Below are 21,746 nucleotides of genomic sequence, written 5' to 3' on the forward strand. Positions count from 1 at the left end.
GTGTACACTTAAATGTGAGTTAGCACCCAAATTTCAGCCTTCGAAGGACACTGTCACTTGCACCCAGCCTCCTCGTAAGTTTTCAGGCCAGCAATGGAGAATGTCCTTGGGTGTCTTTTTTTTCTACACAAAGTTCCCCATGATATGGTTTATTCATGCAGGGACCTCTCAGAAGGTCAACAAATTGGGCATGCTCCCAAAAGTACAGAAACAAAACAAGGAAGGAAAAAACTCCACTGGGTCAGCACTTTTCTGAAGACGAGATGGAGCTGATTATGTCCCAGGCAGATTCTCTCATGCAAAGGACTTAACAAATGTTAAGTCTCATTCTCTGTTCCAGCTACTTGAACAACCAGCTTAATGCTGGGAATTTACTTCAGATCCAAGTCAGAATGTGCCGTGCCATGAAGTTGTGCAGGGTTTTGGAGCTGAAGTACCCAAGACACCCAACAAAGGCCCTGTTTGGTATTCCTGTGAGGCAGGGGGATCTACGGCAGTGCAGCCTGGGGAGCACTGTGGGGCAAGTCTCAGGCATGACAGCTAAGCACAGCCCAACCTGCTTCCCACAGAGATACTTTCTCTTCAGCTAAGACCGGCAAAAGCAGACTTCTATTCTGTTAGGGACTTTATGTTGTCTTGCACCTGATCTTGCCATTAAGGAGACAGAATTCCCACCAACTTGAAGAGGACTGTCCCATTATACATTTCAATACACTAGGTCTGTCACACATGATTTTTACCACAGCACAAATTGGTGCATGAAAGATGAAGTGCAGAAGGAGTGTTTGAAAATCACTTAAAAGAATGCCCAACCTGAGAGTGAAAACTATTTTACAGGGTTTGCAACATTTGCGTAAGCCTCCCCTCCCACAGAACTGGGAGTGATTTCCTTAAATAAGAAATAATGTTTGAAACAGAAAATGTTAAGAGGATTACAGGAAGGGAAAAAGATTTATTTTCAAGCAAACAGAGAAGTTGGTTGTTAGAGTTACCAGGACCAAATGGCATTCACCTGAGTCTGAAGGTATGCAGGTGGGAAACTGCAGGTGTGTGAGTATCATTACAAAGAACAACTATAGCAGAGAGCTGATGCACGGACAAAACCAGTCTCTCTGTATCTTTCTGAGCAGAATGGGAAACAAAAGCTTCTGCAAAAAGGGATTCCCATCTACCAGCCCCGTGGTGGCCCACAGGGGAGTCACAATGAATGTGAACAAAGTGATCCAGCACACAAAGCATATCTGGATTTTCAAAACCTTTTGATAAGGTTATTAAAAGGTTATTTAAAATGTATATCAAAGGCTATTAAAAAACTAAGCTGCTGCAAGGTTTAGGAAAGGCCTTTTTTGGACTGAAAGCTGGTTAAATCTCAAGAAGTAGCAAGTAGGACTCAAAGGTCACTTCTCAGGGTAAAGAGGCGGCAGTAGTGGGGTGTCCAGAGGTCAGTTTCAGGACCAGCTACATTCAACATCTCCATCAATGGCCTGAAGATGGGAGGGTATTGTCAATTAGTCCAAGTGGGAGGTGATACTAAATTCTTGGAGAGGCTTTTGTGAGAAGGATCTCACAAAACAGAGAGCTGGCTGCAGAGGAGCCTCAATGCAGTTAACTACATGCATAATAAATAGGCGTGATAACCTAGTAACCTATGGTTACACCCAGCACTGGCAACCACAACTCAGGAAGGAGATTTTGGAGTCATCTATGACACCAACAGCTGCCAGAAAATCTCAAGACACTGAGCATCACCAGCACAGGTACTAATACCACAGCACAGGGCATAAGCCTTCTGCCACTTTACACAGCTATGGGCCCCCCACATGCCTAGAGTGCTGGGTTCAGTGCTGATCTCCATGGCTCAAGACGTATATAATGTAATTGGAGAGGCGTAGAAAAGGAGAACTAAAATGCTTAAATTGAGGTTTACAAAATCATTAAAGTGATGGATAAAGTGTGGTCAATCAGCAACAACTGCAGAACTGTTACTAACAAAGACTGAAATACTAATAACAAGATAACACTCAAATTAGTAGGAGTTAAATTCAGAACAAATAAAAATAAGTATTTTTTTACATGGTGGTATTAAGCTTCTGGAACTTGCTGCCACACTTACAAAGGCAGACAGTATCAGTAGGTGCAAACAAGGATTAGACAAATCCATGAACCGGTTCGTAAACAGATAGTAATAGGAACTGGTAGGAATGCACCCTAACATCCCTCATCCACAGATTATACATTCTGGAACAGCGTAAGAAAACACCTACAAAAAATGGCCAGAGGTAGGGCGGATAGCTTACAAACAAATGTGATTGCACTTAAGAACAGGCTCAGCTGAAGAGTCACCTGCATATTGAGCTTGCTTGGACAGGCCAAGACAGTCAGAGCCTTGTTAGAGAGAATCAGGCCAGAATTGAGAGCCCCATGTACCTATGAAATGTCTAATTTTGAAGATGGGCTCAGTTTGTGCCTCATTTTATTGCTTACTGTCACGTAATGTGCATTTCACATCTGGAGGACTGGGTTAAACCTTCCATTTGGTAGGGAAATTAAAAATCTCCCTAGCACGTTGAATTAAAATATAAATAAATGTTGGAAGATTTCTGGCATTTTACAAGTCCTGGAGAGTTGGGTTTGTGAGAAGGCAACTGTGCTTGTGGGTAGTAGATAAAGGCAGAAGAATTTGTCAATATACTTCATCAGTGCAGCTGGTCATGTGTTTACTTTCTGTATAAATATTTTTTATATCACATACATGGCATATAAGAGATTTTTTTGTTCTGGACTGAAAGATTCCAGCGCCACTAGCAATCTAAATATACATTATGGATAACATCTTAAATTACAGGATCTAATAATGTTTTTCCACAGAACCTCTGTTTAATTTTGTACGTTTGCTAGAGTGTGCTCAGCAAAGGAGGGAAATGTTAAATATGTCTTCTTAATCTCACCAGTGTGTGGCCACCTGCCTAACTCCTTTGACATTTAACTTTATGCAAAAATAGGAGTTTCCTACAACATGTCAACAAGGGGATTTGACCATGGAAGGTTCAAATTGCAGCAGAGACACCTGATTCCTAATCTACCAGACTAACTACACTGTCTCTTAACTGCTATACTAAAAGTATGTAGAATGGGTCAGCACTGGGACCAAACGTCAGCATATTGGTTACAGCAAACCTGTTGCCTGACTTTCTGAAGAACAGATGCTCACCCCACTTGTGGGATGCCCAAGGGGAGGATACACTGCCTTGGTAGGAATACAATGGGAAAGCTGAGGCAGGAGGGAACAGAGCCCAATGTAGGAGACAAGTCCTTCTCAGCAGTGTGCTGGCATGGCTTGGGCAGTCATGCAAGCCCAATCTTAGGCAATGTAGTGGAGATGGCTTGAGAACCTTTTATGCTGGGAAGTGTTTAGCAACCCACCCCCATGAAAACACCACCAATGAACAGCTTTGGGTATGCATACCCCTCTGCTCTTTCATGCACATGAAAGAACCAATTTTAGCATTTACACATCAAAACCTATTGAAACCAAATGAGTATCTGTGTCTTTTAACTTCAGGACCTTAGTCTGACATACTGGAAACTGTAATGATCAGGTTTCTTCTACAAAGCAGAAGACAGTGTTGAGGTGAAGGGCTGGAAATTGCAAGTTACAAGTTGAACGCCAGAAGACTTCTGGAAGGGCAAGTAAATTTTTGGGGGTTTTTAGTGTTCCAGGGGGGTAAGGGGATTTGCTATTCAGAGGGTAGTAATCCTGAAATAGCTGCCTGGTAATAACTGTAATTTAATCTGCCTGTCCCCAGAAGTCTCCAGACTTCTCTTCAATTTCGTAAAAGGCAGAGGACCTTCCTATATAATTAAAAGTACAGCTGCAGAGGGATACTCTCTGGTATTTCAATGTGGAGCAAAAGCTCCACTCTGGGTCTTGTTTCCTGCTACTCAAGGCTCCCAATGCTTGTAATGAAGAGCAAGACCAAAACAATGCACCCAGATACCTGCTGGAAAGCAAGCAACTGATCTTGATGCTATTTAACCTGATCCCAGCCTCAGCAACAGAAGAAAGGATGAACCACTAAGTGAATTTTAAGGCAACTTCCATTGGTCCCTTTCTAATAGAATATTTCTTTTTTCTAGCTGTTGTACAGAAAGGTGGAGTGAGACAAAAATACTATTTACTTTTGAGAACAGCAGGTATAGATTTGCTTTATTACATCTTCTGCTATTAAACCCAACATGAAAATTAGCCTTCCTCCATCTCTACCATGCAAGACTCAGGGAAAGCCATATGGGTGTCCTGTCTGTCATACCAGTGTTGGACTGCTGCTCCCTTCATCATCATATTGGGGATCTTCAGCACTTGAACAGACCTCCAGAACTTGAAATCTCTAGACACTGGCTAAGGTTGTAAAGACTTCATGTCCTCTGTGAAAGAAGTTTAGAGCAGGACATATAATACGCAATAATGAGTGTGATGAATCTCTCTACATTAAGACTCCAGTGAGAACTTGGCATAATGCAGCATGGAAGCCCCTATGCTCTTACTATTTTGCATGTGAAGCTGTAGCTTTTTGACCTAAGGGGTAACTTCCACCTTACTGGAACAGCAAGGGCTGTAATAAACCTTGTCACAAATAGAAGCTACTCATGTTTTTGAGATGGGCATAGGCAAAAAAAGTATGTTCAAACTGTAACCCTGCTTGAAAAAACTGTAAATATGAAGAAAATAGAAAGGAGATACAGATGGAGCAGAACTGTTCACATATTTTCACCCTGTAAAATCTTCTAACTTTACCTAATAATAATCAAGGACACTAGGAAATAACAAGGTCAAAGCAGTATTTGCTCTGCCTACAGTCAAACAGAAGCATTTGTAAAACTAGAACCCAACCTGCCTGGAACGTGGAGGATTAAAGTCTAATTAAACCTAATCAAAGTCAAGGGAAACTGCATGCAGAATTAAAGAACAAATTTTCCCAAAGTCATAGAGAGGATACAATGCCAGGCCTGATTGTCTGTTGTGTGTGTAGTTTCATAAGCAGTGAGAGAAGCAAAGAAGTTACAAGTAAGAGTTGCAGAGCTACTGGCAAGTATTTTCATAAACAAGAAATATTTTACCTTCAAAACATTTTCCTTACTAGGAAAAATCAGCTACTTTAAGCCGTCTTTCACAAATACTAGTAACTCTACCTTGAATGTTCTGTGCAAACTAAATATAGGGTGAACTGATCCAGACAAAATGAAGCATCTGTGCTTCAAAATGCTACCCATGTTGATACTCTGCTGAACCAAATACATCTGACACAATCAGTAGTTTTGGTGCTTTATGTGCTTCAAGGTACCAGCCAAGAATTTTGAGGTGCATGCTGCGTCCTGTGGTCCTCTTGCACCCTATCACATAGTTCACCTACACTATATCTTTCCCTTCATAAATTGCACAGTACCACCTTAAAATGAGATAATTTTCTTTCCAGTTCACCGGCTGTTCAAGAACCTCATTCCTCTGATGGTTAGAAAACGTTCAGTCTCTTGCTTAAATTCTTTCATGGCCAGGTTGTAGCCATTTGCTCTTAGACAAACATCATTCTTTAGTTTAAATAGGACTTTCCCTTCCCTGATGTTTATTTATTCTTCTGATATAATCATAGAGCACAGTTCTTTTAGACTCCTTCAACCAAGATTTTAAGCAGGAATGTTTTGGTACTGTACTTTGGTTTGGAGAAGTATTCTGTCCTCCCCACAACCAGGAAAAATAATGGTTGTTTTTCAGCTGGATTGTTCCATCACTACAGTTTGTTCAGTGGCCACAGAAACACCTGTGCAGGTACAGGAAAGCAGACAATGCAGGAATTAGCTGTTGAGACTCGCAGGAAAGCAGGACCTTCTCTTTGGGCAGCAGGCCTGGCTTAAGCTGCTCATAGTGTTCACTGAACTCCTCATCTCCCGTCATAAAACAGGGTGTCCATGTCCCACATTGAGAATGTTTTCACTATACCTGTTCCAGGTTTTGCTTTTCTCAGTCCCAGTAGCCAGTTTGCCTATATCTTCACATTCATCACTGTCTTTTCAAGACCTGATTTTAAAAATTAATTTTGCTTCCAGGCCAAACTAACTCTTCTTGCCACATCATCATGTCTGTAGTGGCGACACTACAGTGTCCTCCTCATTCTCTTTAAGTTTAAACAGTCAATGGACCTTCTCTTGTTCATTTTAATATTCATCTCAAGGTCAATCTCAAATTCTTTTTGGCACTTTTCACTGTACCCCACTTCGTCCATTAGTCTTTCTCTTTTCTGTGTTTTTGCTTACTCCCAGTATCCTTTATGAGGTGAAATCACAGGCAGTTCTGCAACCTATTGCTCCCCATCCTCTCCTGTGATATAGGGACACAATTTCCAACTACTTTCTTCACCTTTATTTAAAGAAAATTCACATTTCCCCAATAATGAAACTGATCCTAAGAACGAGTTCACTTCTCAGAGCTGGCCCTCTAAATCAGCAGTAGAAGGACAGTGAAAAACCAGGTACTCCCAAAATTTTGAGGTCACAATTATTCTAAAGCTAGGAGTTTTGAGAATCCCAGGTGGTTTATAAATCCATCGCTACCCCTCTGAGTTTCACTTACAATAGGAAATTGTTAACAACTACAAGTGCAGAGAATTGCCTACTTCGTGTAATCTGAAGGCTGAACAGATCCAGATGCAATAGTTTTTTGATTTCTATTTTTGCTGCCTTTTATCTTAAGGAAATGTATTAAGATGTTGTAAAATACTGCCAGATTAAAAGGAATAACTAGGAAAGAAGCATTATTTACCTATTTTCTTCCTGATTAATTGTGTTAAATTACACAATGGCATGTTGGACTAGATGATCTTTAAATGTCCCTTCCAACCCAAACTATGATTCTGTGATAATGCTGCTTCCCATATCCTTAATGACATGACTGAGAACATATAAACACAAGGCACCTGTAAAGTAGGTGGCTTGGAATCCGTGAGCAGCACAGGCAAAGAAGTCTACACTCCAGAAAAGGAGCATTCACCCTGCTTCTGAACAGCTTTGCAGTCTGCACTAAGCTCATGTCTCAGTTTTAGAGCAAGTAATGCCTGCAACCAGACATACCTTCAGTCTCACGTTGTACAGTGGAGCTGCACAAAACTCTCTGTGAAACTCCTTTGTATTTACTAGTTTATGCTATTTTAGCTATGTTTAAGGCTGTGTTTGAAAGGCTTCTGACTGCATGTAGTACAGCATGGCCTTCAGTTTCCTCCTCCTCTATTTAGTGTTTTATCTACTAACTAAAGCTGATTGGGACAGAAAACAAAAAAGTTAATATTGCATAATATGTAGACATATACAAGCTGGCTCAGGTCCAGGCCCACCATATAGTCCCTCTCCAAACTGCTGCGGAAATATTTGTTGGTCAAAACTATGTTTCTCCAAGGTTGACTGATGGAAAAAAATCAGAGTTGTGTGTGTGTCTGTGCAAACAGGGAGTTGTGTAAGATGGATCTTTCAATTACTTTCAACAGAATTCCCCTCTGCAGAAAATGGCAATGCTGGGCCTGTATATCTTAAACAATACATAAACTTTATTTTGCAGATTCAAGTAATATCTACTGGCTTTCCGATGAGGGTCACATTCCACTCACTGTATATTGGTATTCAGCTCTATTTTAGTGTGGTTTTGCTCTTCCCACACAAATACTCAACACTAGATTGTTTTCTCTAAACAATTGTTGATAAGAGATCTGTCCTGGAATATGTGAGGATACTCGAGGAGCTTCAGTCACATGACTGAAAACCACAAAATTCCCTTTTTCATTGGTGTTTTCAATGTAGAAGACTAGACATGCTGCCAAAATTATGACATGAAATATTCAGCTCTATTTTGATCTTTCTTTTTTCTGTGTCTTGTTTTGCTAAAGATGATTTAAAACTCTGCTTGTTGAATCCAAAAACCAAACAGCTCATGCATTTGACAAGCTGCCAAGAATGCAGGACCCTGCCCTTCGCTTAGCCCACAAGCAAGAAAAATCTCCTACAAGATACTGCCAGCCAGCTATGCTGCACTAAATCTCACCGTCAGAAAATAACATTGGCAGCAAAATCAGCTGCAAAAGGACTGCATGCAGAGCAGTAACTTGCATACAGCCCAACCTATCAGTTAGACTTTCAAAGTGACTTGGTGGTGAAGGCATCTGGTAAATCAATCTGGAAAGAATCTATACTCTTCAGATAACATCACATTTTTTTTTTGTGGGATTGGGCTGAAGCACTATAGGAAAGGTAGATGACAAAAACATTAGGACAAACGATTTGTAATCATCATGTCTGTTGTGCATGGTGCCTCTTTCCCCCCTTCCCCTTTATATGTATACTGGCAGTGAAACAGTTGCAATACTTACGTGTTAGCAAAGATTATCTGGCAATATATTTAATGATCAGTTCTTTATCTTCCTAAAATTCTATCCAAAAAAAAAGAAAAAGAAAAAAAATGAAAAAGAGGAAAAAAAAATGAGAGTGATTTCTTTGCCCTGGTGAAATTTGTTCCTGTCTGTGTACACCATTAAATCCAGATTTATATTATCTATTAAATATAATATATAAAAAATACATAATGTATACTCTACTGCCCTTTGAAGGCTTGCCTCCACACACACACCTTGGAATGGACTAAATGACATTATAAAATAGTCTCGTAAGGGAGGCTCAGGCTGCACCATATTTTATATATCAGTTAGAAAAAACCTCTAACATAAATTTCCAGCAAATCATTTGTTTGCTTCATATTGTGGCATGCAAAGATTAGATCACAGGCTGATGTGGGCTTTTTCAGCCTTTAGATACAGCAGTGAGCACAGAAGTGAAAACAGACGTAAAGCCATTAAAAATTTGCAATTAATAAGGATAAAGCTAAAAATCCTGTCCCCAGTGATGTCAATGCAAGTTTGCTCATTGGTCTGGAAGCTAGACAAGTTTTTATTCTTTGAATACACACCAGTGTCTTTCTGTCTTCTATAAAAATTATATAGGCTACAAAACTAACTGCTAGATCATACTCATTTTCAATAGCAACACAAAACCAAGTATTTTGCACTTTAAAGTACTGCAGTCTCAAGGTTCTTTTATCTCTAAATGGCTTTTAATCTGTTTTATTTTCACTGTGTACTCCTTAATTACAAAGGTTCATTATTTTTTGTAGATCTAGATTTGCAGCCTTTTGCGCTACTATCAGAAGTCTTGCACTATAACTCTCCTTAAAGGCCTGGCTTCTAAGCATGTGATTATGTGAATAATTGAAGGGACATTCATTTTAAAATGTTCATTTCCAGGACTCTCAGTTGTGAAGAAAAGCTTGAACACAGCTATGTGGAACAGAGGGCTGAAGTAGGGTTTGATAAGCCCCAAGTAACACGGGTGACTATCATTTAAGCTTCTTCCCAAGTGTATCCATCTCTACCTTGAAAGTAGTTGGGCTGTTTTGTGCTCTGTGTTGCACCCACTGAAAGGGTTTTTCGAGACTTCTTACAGTTAGAAAATTCTCACTTACATTCTCAAACATGCCAGTGCACACACATTTGTTTCTGAGACAGTAATGAACTTCTGCTTGAATAGCTCTTTAGCCTCCTGATTATACACATCTTGCCCCATTACATTTCTTGTTCACAATTCTTGCCCTTAGTAAAAGGGCCCAGGAAGGAAAACACACTGTACAGAATCCAGCATTTGATTGCTTGTTTCAGTGTAAGAATTTAAGCTGTTCTGAGTTGTTTGGTAGGGAAGCGATTAAGCTAATTCTTTCTTTTAATAATTAGAGCTAGCAATGATGTAGCATTCCTGGTGTGGAAAAAAATGGCAGCACATGTATTTTCTGTAATGTTGCTGAAAATCGTTTGGTCTCATCTACATCAGCAAGGATACAGATTCTTGAAAATTCTTGCTGACCGTTCATTAGTTGCCTCTCTAACCTGGGGCCTATTATATCACTATTCTTCGTGACTCAAGTCTGAATAAGCTGGTTTAGGCAAACTCCCCAGAAGTAAAAATAATGTCAAAAAGCATTCTGATTTCATATGTTTGGTTACCCATTTGGATCAGTTTCAACCAATTTTGCAGAGTTCCTGGCCACATAATGTGTACTATGGAATGCAGCTCTGTGAACAAAACCAAAGTCAAACAGTCCTTCTTCATAACTGCCACAAAGGAAAAAAATGCCACAGTAAATTAAAAGCATGATTATTCCAGGTCAAATCAAGAGTTAAAATACAACTTAAAAGCTAACTACATTGATCAGCAAAGAGAGAAGATGTAACTTGAGCAAAGTTATGCTTCCATAGGCTTTAATTTAAGGTGTATCTACTCAGCATGTTGAACTTTTGGCCAACATAAATATGCGTTGGGGAATAGCTTGAAAACAGACCAGGTAACTTGTATGTCTCACCAGAGAACAACTTAAAGATGTAAGACTAAATAAGGGAATAGTTTTGAAACTTCATTTGCTTCACCTCTTTGTTGGTACCTCTATGTGAGCATTTCAGTGGGGCTGACTCTGCTCCCAGACCAAAGACATGAGACATCACCATGGCAATATCAAGCCCTGGATCTGATGAACTGGAGAAGAGAGGTAGGAACTGATTGTATATCGTATTGAATGCAAGCTCTTCAAATCCTCAAGGGCTGGACAGCAATTTTGCAGGGATACTGTTAAGGAACAAATAAAATAGTAATTTCTGAAAGTAAATTTAAGAGTATTAAGCAAGGTATGTTTATTGAAAGCATTCCAGTACACTGGGAAAAATGAAGTTACTTCCCACTGATGTGGCTTTTTTCTCTACAGATTTGTTTACATACCTGATAGGAGACAGAAGCATTTGAGTCACCATGCTATTTTTTTATTTTTTTTAACTGTCCTTGATATCAGATACATATTCCCTCACTCACCTTAAATCAGGCCTTCATCTCTTCCTAAAACTAGGCCACAGCTAGAAGCTTGACAGCATTTTGTAAGTATTTTGGCTCCATTTTATGTAAGACTAGATTAATGCAAAGCCAAGTTATCTCTACAGTCTGATTACAAAGTTCCTGAGTCTGCAAGATGCAAAATGGCCTCAGTTCTGGAGTCATCACCATTTTGGAAGCTTGGAGATCTGTTACTGATGACTTGTCAAAAACTTCAGTACTATTCATGATGACTGGTATTGAAAAGGCTTCACAAAGTCATGTGAGTTGCACCTACACAGGTAACCTACAGCATGTCCATGTTCTCTGTCACCAACAGGTCTTTGCTAATGACTTCCCTTCCCCTCTGTATTTCAGTGGACACATGCAAGCTGCCTGGCTGGCCAGGTGCTCCATCAGACAGCTGAAGGACCCAGAAAGCAGTGAAGATCTCACATGCTGCTTTCCTTGTCCCCCATTTTCACTCACCATCAGAAGCTCTTTGCTATGCATGCACCAATCTACACTGCCAGATTTGTAGGCTCTGTTACTAGCTGATGCTGCTTCTTATCCTCTTGATCCATCCTGTCACACATACCACTTCATAGTCTACTTGTCTAGTTCTTCCTTTCTGTGCTTCCTGAGTTCTTTAAGCCAAAAGAGTGCCCATTGTTCTTTGGGCCCGGGGAAAAAATATGCATATTTAGGAAAACTGCCTAGCAACTGCTTTCCTTATTGCAAGGCGAGAGGCTATTTGCATAAGAAAACCTTCCAGCTGGAAGCCTTCGAAGACTCTGCTGGGAGCCAGTGCTGTGACCAGTCCTCAAAGGAGAACTCCCATACAGTCCTGCTCCCTCTGGGTGGCCTTTCTGTGCTGTCCCCACCATCAGTGGGGGCAGTGGAACAAGGTGCATGAGTGCACTGCAGCAGTCAGGAGCTGCTGCTCCACTTTCTGGCTGTGCTCACTGTGCTCACAGAGAGCTTTTTCTCGTTTTATTCCTGCATCATCTTTTCCTCACACTGTGTGCATCACACATCTCAAAGTCAACAGCTTCAGCTGCTAACCTTTGGAGTTCTGACATTTGCTTTGCAGATTTCCTGCCCAAAGTGACAATCTGTAGCGCTACAGTACAGTATCTCCCTCTCCAGATATTTACATGTGGTTCCCCCACAACAATTACTGAACAGCATTAATGGTCTGCAGAAAGACCTGGTCCAAGAAGAAAAACTGAAGAAATCACTTCACCGTTTCTCTTGCTGTTCTGTGTCTGGTCTCTAGAAAATGTTGCCTGTAAACTTTAGTTTCTAAAGCCCCAGACAAAACATTAGCTTTTGATAAATAAAATAAAATAATAAATAAATAAAAAGCCCCACCAATATTCCAACTACAATCCAGCAAACTGTGAAAAGGGTTGGAATTGAGGACATGGCCCTCTTATATGCTAAACAGTGGTGAAATCACTTCAGCACCTGCAAAAATGGCTTTGTAGGGCTGTGCTGCTACTTAATGGAATGAGACGATTTTGATCAGTTCTGCAAAGCTTTCCAAACTGCTGTTCATAAAACTAGTTTCAATGTGTGAATCATTGCTTTCCTGCAATTTATATCCATATGTGTAGTTATTTTTGAGAATGATTCAGTTTTGTATATATAATTTTAAAAGTACTTTTTAAGTTAATGAACATCTGTGATAAGAGCCCCTCAACAGAAAAGCTTGTGTCAGCCACCACTGATGCTGACTGTAAATTTTCTGCTTTTCTATAGCATGCATATGAATCCTAAGGCCCTTTACCGACAACATACAGCAGGAGTAACCCCGCTGGACACCACACCATTAAAATGCTTTAAAAATGGGGTGGGAAACCCAAAATTTCTATCCATTTGAAAACTGTAATATCTCTTTTATAACCAAAATGGAACCAAACAGTAAATTCTTAAAACTCTTTTTAACAGAAACAAATAGAGGGAAAATTTCCATTTGAAAATTTCCAAACACTTTGAATTAATTTTTTGATTGACATATATTCAAAGCTTTCAGCTATAGTTCAACAGGATTTCTGTATTTCATGGCATATGTTTCTAGGTGCTGCTTCCTGGCTAAGCTTATTTTCTCAAGATGAACCTATTTCTTGACACCCTGCATGAGGACCATGTTGTGAATATAATGAGGGTGGATTTACAAAGGAATAATTAGACACCCAAACACAGTAAGTTGTCAAGTAACTGGTCACAGAAGCAAGGTCACTCTGCTCTAGTTTGTCTTTTAATCAGCTCCACTTTTCAACCTAGTTATTATGTTTTTCTGTTTCTGCCCTCTCTACACATTTTGATCTCACAGTCTGAAGGAGAATGTGCTCCAGGACCCATGGAGCTCACATTTCATGTGAGAAGGGGCTTAATTCTGGCAAAACAAAGTATGTCACAGCCTCCCAGTTGAAAATCTCATTTTCTGTATTACCGTCTTGTCATTAATTCTGCAAGATGTAGTTTATTAAGAACTCACTCTTAAATGCAGCATACTACACACATGAGACATCTAATGTTCCTTCTCCTAGATATGCAAAACTTTCTTGGACTCCCCTTTTAGGATCTGTGACAGTGAAAACAGATAGAACAGAACTGTAAGTAAGACCGATGACCCTGGTGTGAAGATGATGAGAAAACTTCACTGGAGAAGTGACTACATCTATAGCCATGCTAAAAAAGACAGAACTGTACTTGCTTGAGACACAGCTGAATTTGGCCTCTCTGTGTAGAGCTGAGCAGGTTAGAAAACTGCAAGTCCAGACAAAACACCAGCGGTCAGGGATGGGTAGGTAAGAGCTGGGGAAAAAGCATGCTTCCTGCACACAACAGAATGTACTCTGGCACGGACAAGTAGTAACAGGCATCAAGCCATGCTGCTAATCCTTTAGCATCAGGATAATGCCATGTCCTGGTGCATACGAGTTTCTAAATGCTGACATTGTGGTGACCTTTAGGAAGCCTAAAAGCCCTCTAAAATCATTAGGTCTAGTTCTGCTTGTGATTATGTTACTTTAAATTCAGAGTTAGTGCACTGACTTCAAGGCAGCTAGTTCAAATTTACATCTCTCTAGCTGGCTGATTATTTCCTATATTGTTTCCAGTTGCATGAAATCATTTGTGCACGTCCTCTAGGACTGCTGGAACCCTCTGTCCTCCCCAGCTACACATGATGCAATGAGCCTCTGACGGAGGAGGAGAGCCGAGAAGTCCATGTAGGGAAGCAGATAATTTCCTTTTGAGCAATGGATGCAAAAATAGCAGCTAATAAAAAGCCTTCAAACTGTGCCTTCAAACTGTGACAATTCAATACACACACCTACGAGGATGCCTTGACAAGCTGCTTGACTTCTCAGTAACTCTTTCTTGTTTTCTTTAGTGCAGCATCCTTCAAACTCCCACACACAGGTATTCATTTCTGTAGTGACAGCTGAGACCTACAGGTGTTTGCTGCTGTTGCCCTTTCAGAGTAGACAGACACTTGTTCCTCACTGTAAACATTTGTATTGTGGTGCTTGCCTGGCTAGTTACAGCCCAAATAATGATAAACCAGCCTTTTCTTTTTTTAGCCCCTTGCTGTCATGTGTTAATTCTCTTTGGATACAGGCATTTGGTACTGGAAATAGCTTAAGTGAGACCACTTTCTGGTGATTATTTTACTAGCACTATCTTTTAGCAAATGTTTCATACAGAGATTCACCAGAAAATTGTATTATGCAGTTGCCAGAAATACAGCACCCTACAATATTAGACTCACACATGAAGGAAGGACTATGCCTAGTGGCAAGATGTTCTTTGCCATTGACTAATGTTATTTCACTTTCTTCAAACTGCTACTCTGGCTTTGCTAAGCAACAATGGAGATCAGAATCAGGACTGTATGCTGAGGACTATGATACTCCCAAGTGTCAAAATGGTTTCTCAAAAGGGTTTTTGACCTTTTTATGCAGAGAGAAGGTCTGAAAGCTGGGTGTTCTTATAATTTGCCCAGAACAGCAAATTGTGTAATCCTTTTTCTGGAAGTCTTCCTGGTAGGCTAAGAAGTAATATTAAGCCTTAGTAAAACTAAGAATTAAGAACTTATCATGTCTTAACTGAAAGTGTACAGGAACTTTAAAAAGATACCCTTTCCCAAAATGCTTACTTAATGTTAACATTAAATAGAAGTAATAAAGAAGTAAAACATTAAGAAACAAAGCCACAAAAATCCAGGAATCTTCCTTACAACTCTTTCTCACTGCCTCAGCTGTTTATTTTTTGGTACCATGATTCTGTTTCTTTAGTTGTTTACTCACCACCAAATCAGACAAGACCTGAATTTTATTTTTTTTTAAAAAAAGCAACCTCCAAAGACACTAAAACTAAGAGAGATACAACAGCCACAAAATGTGGCAGTACGTACTACAAAATCATTCAGTGAGGGATTGAAACCAAAAACTTAAGGGATGTTCTTCATTTGGAAGGAATGGAAGATGAGAATGGCCCAGGGAACTGTTTGACAATACAGTGACTGTGTGCCAAAGACACAAGGCTATGCAAGTCTAGGATGTACCATGCAGCACGTTTTCATGAGAGCCTGGGAAGCGCCTCTGATCCAAGAATGGGCAAAATCTCATTTGGAAAATACTGCTCATAGTTCTAGTGATGTCTGTAGCAGAAAGAGACACAGAAACTACTGTTTCATACACTGAAAGTCATGGGAGAAGGCTACTATGAGAAGAAAAATTAAGAACCATTTCTCCTGACAGTGTGCTTTTTTTAACCCTCCAAAACAGTTTGGGAGAGGAAAGGAGCACTTCTTCTAAATGCACTTGAAATGTAAAAGCTAAGAAGGGAGGAGTATAATGTGATCAAGGAGGTGTACTTTGGTCATGAGTTAATCCAGGCTGCTGATAAAAAACCAAAATTTGCAGCCATTAGGACAGTGAGGTTGTGGAACAGCCTTCCAGGGAAAGCTCTGGCAGCATGATCCTACTTATTTGCAACATACACTTTGATGGAGGGGGCTGTGTGACAGGACAGGAGTAATCCAGGAGTTAGAAGTTCAAGCTTCAGTGACACAAGACTGCTGATATCCAATTTGGTGGTATACCTGGGAGATACTTGAGAAGAAGCCTGTCAGCATTTTGCACACTGCTCTGTATTGACTTATTAACTAATGTCTTTCTTCAGGACTTGTGTTGGCCACCTGCATTTTTGTTTTCCCTCTTCCTGTATGATCTGCCTCTGGGTCAACTTCAGTTCCCACACTGCTCTGAGGCACTGAGGACAGGCAACAGGGCCAGATGTGCTCTGACGGTTGTCACCAAACCCCAGTAATGCCACAGGCTGCTGCATCTGCCTCATGCACTCATCACATTACAATTTGCCAGCTTAGAAGGTAGTTCTCCCTGAGACAGACTGATGGGGATTGCTGTCACCTCCTGTTATGTGTCATGTGTGGCTGATTTTCTAAGATCAAGGAATCATAGAATCAGAATGGTTTGGGTTGGAAGGGACCTTAAAGATCACCTAGCTCCAACCCCCCTGTCACAGGTATGGACACCTTCCACTAGACCAGGCTGCTGAAACATCATCCAACCTGGCCTTGAGCACTTCCAGGGAGGGGACATCCACGGCTTCTCTGGGTAACTCAGGAATTGTTGCCAAACATAATTTCTCTTTAGGTGCTTAGGACACTGTTGATACCCTTGACACCTCCTCTTTTCCCTGGCAGACTGGGATATTTATGGGGTTTGGTGCCTCATTTAGAAGGGGGTGAAGTGTTAATCAGTGTTAGGCTTTTCCATGTGGCTTGAGGAGGTCTGAGACATGTACCTCCTCCTACCCTACTGCTTGGCTTCCTGCAAGACTAGAAAGGTTCCTGCGAGACTCAGTTACCTATGTTGCTTCTTCCAATCCTACATGCTATGCTCTCTTTAACTAGCAAAACATGGTACAAAATCTTAAAGAGAAACTGAGTCAGTGGACTTTCCACTTTAAATACATCCTCTTGGTCTTCTGCCCCACCTGTGCCAGAAGTGGAGGAAGCTAATTTGTGACTTAGGAACCTCTCTCTCCCTTTGGGGCCTAAAGAAATATGGAAACCTCACTAATAGACCCAGCCTTTTGACAGATCCTTGCGCGATTTGTACAAGCAGGGGAACGGTTGTTTTCTCCACTGTTCCTTGTGCTGTCCATAAAGGCAAGTAAGCTATACAATAGCTAAATAGGGATTACACAACTGAGCTCCATAAATCTAAATCAGAAACAGAGTCTCTATCCTTCACTGGACAAACATAAAAATGTGGAAGGGTGAAATTCTGGTCCTAATGAAGTTAATGGCAATGTTCTTGCTCACTCTGGTGAGATCACAGTTTCATCCAAAATATTGGCTCAAGCCTGTAGTTGGCTGACCAGGCTGGATATTTAAAGCATATCCATATCCCTGTTAAGTTTTTCCAAGTACTGGAATAAGACAACTTTTTTTTTTTTTTTTTTTTTTACTTCTCTTTTTAAAGCTTTTTTCTTATGATAAAGAAATGCAGACAAGTATTTTAAGACCAAGTACTGATCAACCACATGCAGACCTGAACTGGAAGCCTAAAAAGGGCCTGATATACTATCTCTGAGTGCAAGAACAAATATTAGCAAAGTAGTTGTTCCCATGATTGAATGTCAATACTTTAAGCCACTGAAAGCTGCTGCTGAGTCATAGTACCTGGGTATCAGAGGGAAAGAAGGGAAACCTTGACCTGTGGGGGCTGGGATTCCAAACAACAAAAACCAGGCATCAACAAAACACACAAAAGCCCCTAAGGAACCCGAGACCTAAGCTCTGCAAGTAAATAACTTTGTGAAATAATCCACTGTACTACAAGGACTACAGTGCAGCTGAGTGTTGCTGGAGCTGTTTGGCACATAGACCAAATTAATTGCTTGACAGTCGTGTTAGTTTGGCCTGGGGTGGATAGCAGTGCTGGGTAAGAAAAGCCACTGTAGTTTTTCTGCATCCCCAGGCTCTGGTCTGACTCCCAAAACTATTGCTGCTACACTGAATGCTAGCATGTACTCCAGGGGTACCCCCACCCACAAGATTCCTGCCTGATGAAAAAGAAAGGAAGAAAGAATGGAGGAGAAAAAGGAAAGTTTGTCCAATTAGGGCCATGCATCACATGTATTTCCAGCTCAAGGGTTATTTCTCTCCCCCTCTTCCCAGAAGCATCTCTTAACAACTGAGCTGATTCAATGCAAAATGTCATTAACAACCTTAACAGTGAACAAGGACTGAGGATCATCCTTATTTTAGAGAAAGAAGCTATAAATAATCATTCCAGGCAAATCTAACATCCTGACAGGGTAGTAGGATCCCCAAAAAAACCTGAATCCAGTGTATTAAAAACCACAAATGCTGAACCATTTCTCGCAGAGCTTTTTGGAGCTGTGTAAATACTTCCAACATGCATCAGCTAAAGCTGTCAAGGTTGGGGAAGAATTGCTTCTATGTATGTGATTAAGACTGAGCAGTTAAAAAGACTTAGCCTGCTATAAACAATTAGGTATGGGAGGTCAGTGCCATCCCAGTGTCATTGCTGACAGTTTCATTACTTAGGCTTGCCATGGATATAATTCTCCAGGCAACTGTATGGGAAATCATTATAGCCTTGACTGTTTCATGACCAGCTTCTCACCAGCCTGCATAGGGCCCAAGCAGGGCAGGCCAAACCCTCACAGGCTCAACTGTTAACTTCCAATTTTTACCGCTGTGAAATATGGTGGCATGGCAGGCTGTGGCTCTGACCCTCCTTTACCCCAGCTAGAAGCCAGCTGCAACACAAGGAGCCAGAGAAATAGCCTTTCTTGTTTTTTTCACTGTGCAGAACAAGCAACTACCCAACTTTTAAGTTTCATACCCATCCATCATACTACAAGCTTACACCATCAATTTGGATGGATGCATGCTACTTTACATCTTCATTCATCCCCTCTGACACCTGTCTACCTTCTCCCTTCATTCACACTTGTGTCTTTTACTAACACCTCTCTGCACTTAACTTTCCTGCCTTATTCATTCCCTCTCTCACATCCATGACTGCACCCTCTACACACTACTCCCTCTTTCTTCTTCTTTCTGCTCCACCCTGGACCCCACAGATCCCCTCCTGGCCTCAAAAAAAAAAAAAGTGAGGAAGAAGGAAAGAACAGGGTGATTCTGTATAAGAAGCAATGAGGAATGCAGTGTACCCCTTGAATGAGGTCCTTTGGGAGATACCCAAGGACTCTTCAGGTCACACAGAATTTCCTTTGGTGAACCCCTGATTCCTCCAGGTCATGGGTCTTGTTCTAAATTCATGCTTCGTTGGGTAGAAGCATTCCTTGAGTGCTCATGCGTAAGACTCAAAGATTAAACCCAGAGGTACACCAGCAGGTAAGATGACACCATGTCAGTACACTATTACATACCTGTGCCAGGTCTCAGTCGTTCCCAGGAAGCCCATATGATTACTTAGCTTCCATCCCTTTTTGCAGGTAGTTTTTCTGTTGCTTATTTTCCAAAAATAAGCAGAGCATTTATTGTTCAAAAATGCTGCTCGTCAAGGCCTTTGCAAACACTTACTGTACAGCACGGACATTCATTCTTACATGTAATGAAGAACGTGGTAAACAAATCTAGTCTCACTGAAGTACAGAACAGACACACGCCTCCAGTCCCAAAAAGTATTGCTCATATTTTAGATGCAAAACCAAGAAACCCTGGCCTTTGATGCTCACTGGTGTCCTTGCAAACACAGCGTCAGTCATTACCATTCTGTATATTCTTCCAAGTTCTGAAGTGCAGTCATGCTTGTTTTACATTGACCAAACAGCTTGAAGTGCCAAGTTTCCAAAACAACAAAATATAAGAGGAATCTGGCTCTTATATTTACTAAATACTAGGTTTGCCTCTTGAAAGGAAAGACAAAGAATAGAAGAGACCGTTATTTCTCAGCTGTTAAGTGAAACAACACTCAACAATAATTCTTGTGTGGAGCTTCTCCTGCCCTGCCCAGCCCCAGCCAGATGTAGACAATCTTTTTCTGGGCATCCCAAACACTGATGCTGAGGTGATACTCACCTTTATGGACACAGCAGCCCAAATTCGGTGGCTAAAGAAGAGGTATTCATTTTATTTATAAAGAATTCACTGGCAACAAGTCATGTGAGAGGCAGATACATAAAATGTGCTCAAAGATGCTGAGGTGCTTATCTTATAGGTTAAACTCTAGGGTTTATAACTAACTGCTGGCCAGAGGTTTCCCTCCCCAAACCACGAACGCCCAATAGCTTCAGTTCCAATCATGAAATTACAAACTTGGTAGCAAACAGCAAATGCTGTCAATTACATGATTTGCCATATAGTACAAAGACATCAACAACAGTCATTAATCTACACAGTCCTGTTTATCTTGGCAATTGCAGAGGCCTTTTGCAAACTTCAGAGATCATTTTATGGCAATGAAGCTTAGGGAAAATGGCCCGGGCCAGAATGAACAAGCGTGACAGGCTACTCTTACCCACCACAAAACTCTTCAACCATAAGCAGTAGGACTAAAGATGTGGCTTAAGGCAGGAAAAACTTACTGACAGCCTTCCAGGTGCTAAGTATATAAAAGTTTCTCACCTAGTGTCTTCCTGAGTAAAATAACTGGTTCAGTGCTCCTGTCCAGTACTTACAACTCCTCTAGTAAACAAACATGATACAATACCTCCATTTTTTTAGCAATATATAAGAACATATTTTAATAAATTCAAAGTATTGGACCAAATTTGATTACCCATTCTTCCTTTTCATCTGCTGCTGCTTCTCCTTCACTAAAGCCAAGCAAACATGCCCAGAGAAAAAGACCTTTCTGTGATTTATTATTATAAAGCCAACATAAGAACAAGACATAACAACATAAGACATGCCAATCTTAATCTGATTAACTCTTTCCAAATTTACCAAAAATTCGTAACTCAAAACTACGTTCTCCATATGCCGACTTCTAAATTACCTGACAGATGGTAAAGTGTAAAAACAGAATCAGTCACATCAATAGGGTAAGATGACTGAAAGAGACCTAGGATATTACTAATTACAGCAGTTCACTTACCCTATAGTAGTCTGTGCTGTACACATCTCTAGACATCCCAAAATCCCCAATCTTCACCAGCAGGTTCTCACCAACCAGACAATTCCGGGTAGCAAGATCCCGATGCACGAAGTGCTGTGATGCCAGGTAAACCATACCAGCTGCAATCTGCTGGGCAATGTGAAGCATCTGGGATTGGGTCAGCTCAGCAGGACGGTTGCCTTCTGCCATCAGTACTGCATCTGGTCCATGTGCCCTGCAAAAAGCAGAAGCTGATTAAGTGACAGGCCATTTGCTAAGCTGGAGAGGTGAAGGGCATTAGTGAGCAGAAAACCACACAATTAACTTGCTCAAATATAATAACTAAAAGGGTTACACATTGGTGAAATAGCAGAAAATTTCTATCTTGGCTTCTTTCATTTACTGTTTTCCTTCATTGTGTGAAAGACAGGTGGTGTGAAGAGCATTACACAATGGGATGTTGGAATAAGGCATATGCATTCATAATAATACCCTTCTGTCCAATACTACTACTACCTTTCTTTGTATTCTGTTCTAGCAATGTTTTCTGGAGAAAGGCTGGCAAATGTAGGTGTTCAGTAACCGAGGAAAGAAAACCTTATCACTCTGTAAGAGCGAAAGGCAATAGAGTGAAAGGCAATGAAGCGGCATGCATAGCATCATTGTTCC

The 21,746-nt window shown here is 40.7% G+C and overlaps 1 protein-coding gene across 1 annotated transcript in view; it reads right to left on the reverse strand.

Annotated features, from left to right (window-relative positions):
* The window catches only part of NTRK2 (neurotrophic receptor tyrosine kinase 2), a 208,486-nt gene that overhangs the window by 27,085 nt on the left and 159,655 nt on the right, over window positions 1–21,746 (reverse strand). The window contains exon 15 of the mRNA XM_037374196.1: window positions 21,078–21,312. Within this exon, the coding sequence (XP_037230093.1) occupies window positions 21,078–21,312 (235 nt within the window). The remainder of the gene's footprint in view (window positions 1–21,077; window positions 21,313–21,746) is intronic.

Source organism: Falco rusticolus, chromosome Z (assembly GCF_015220075.1).
Source record: "Falco rusticolus isolate bFalRus1 chromosome Z, bFalRus1.pri, whole genome shotgun sequence".
NCBI classification, from domain to species: domain Eukaryota; kingdom Metazoa; phylum Chordata; class Aves; order Falconiformes; family Falconidae; genus Falco; species Falco rusticolus.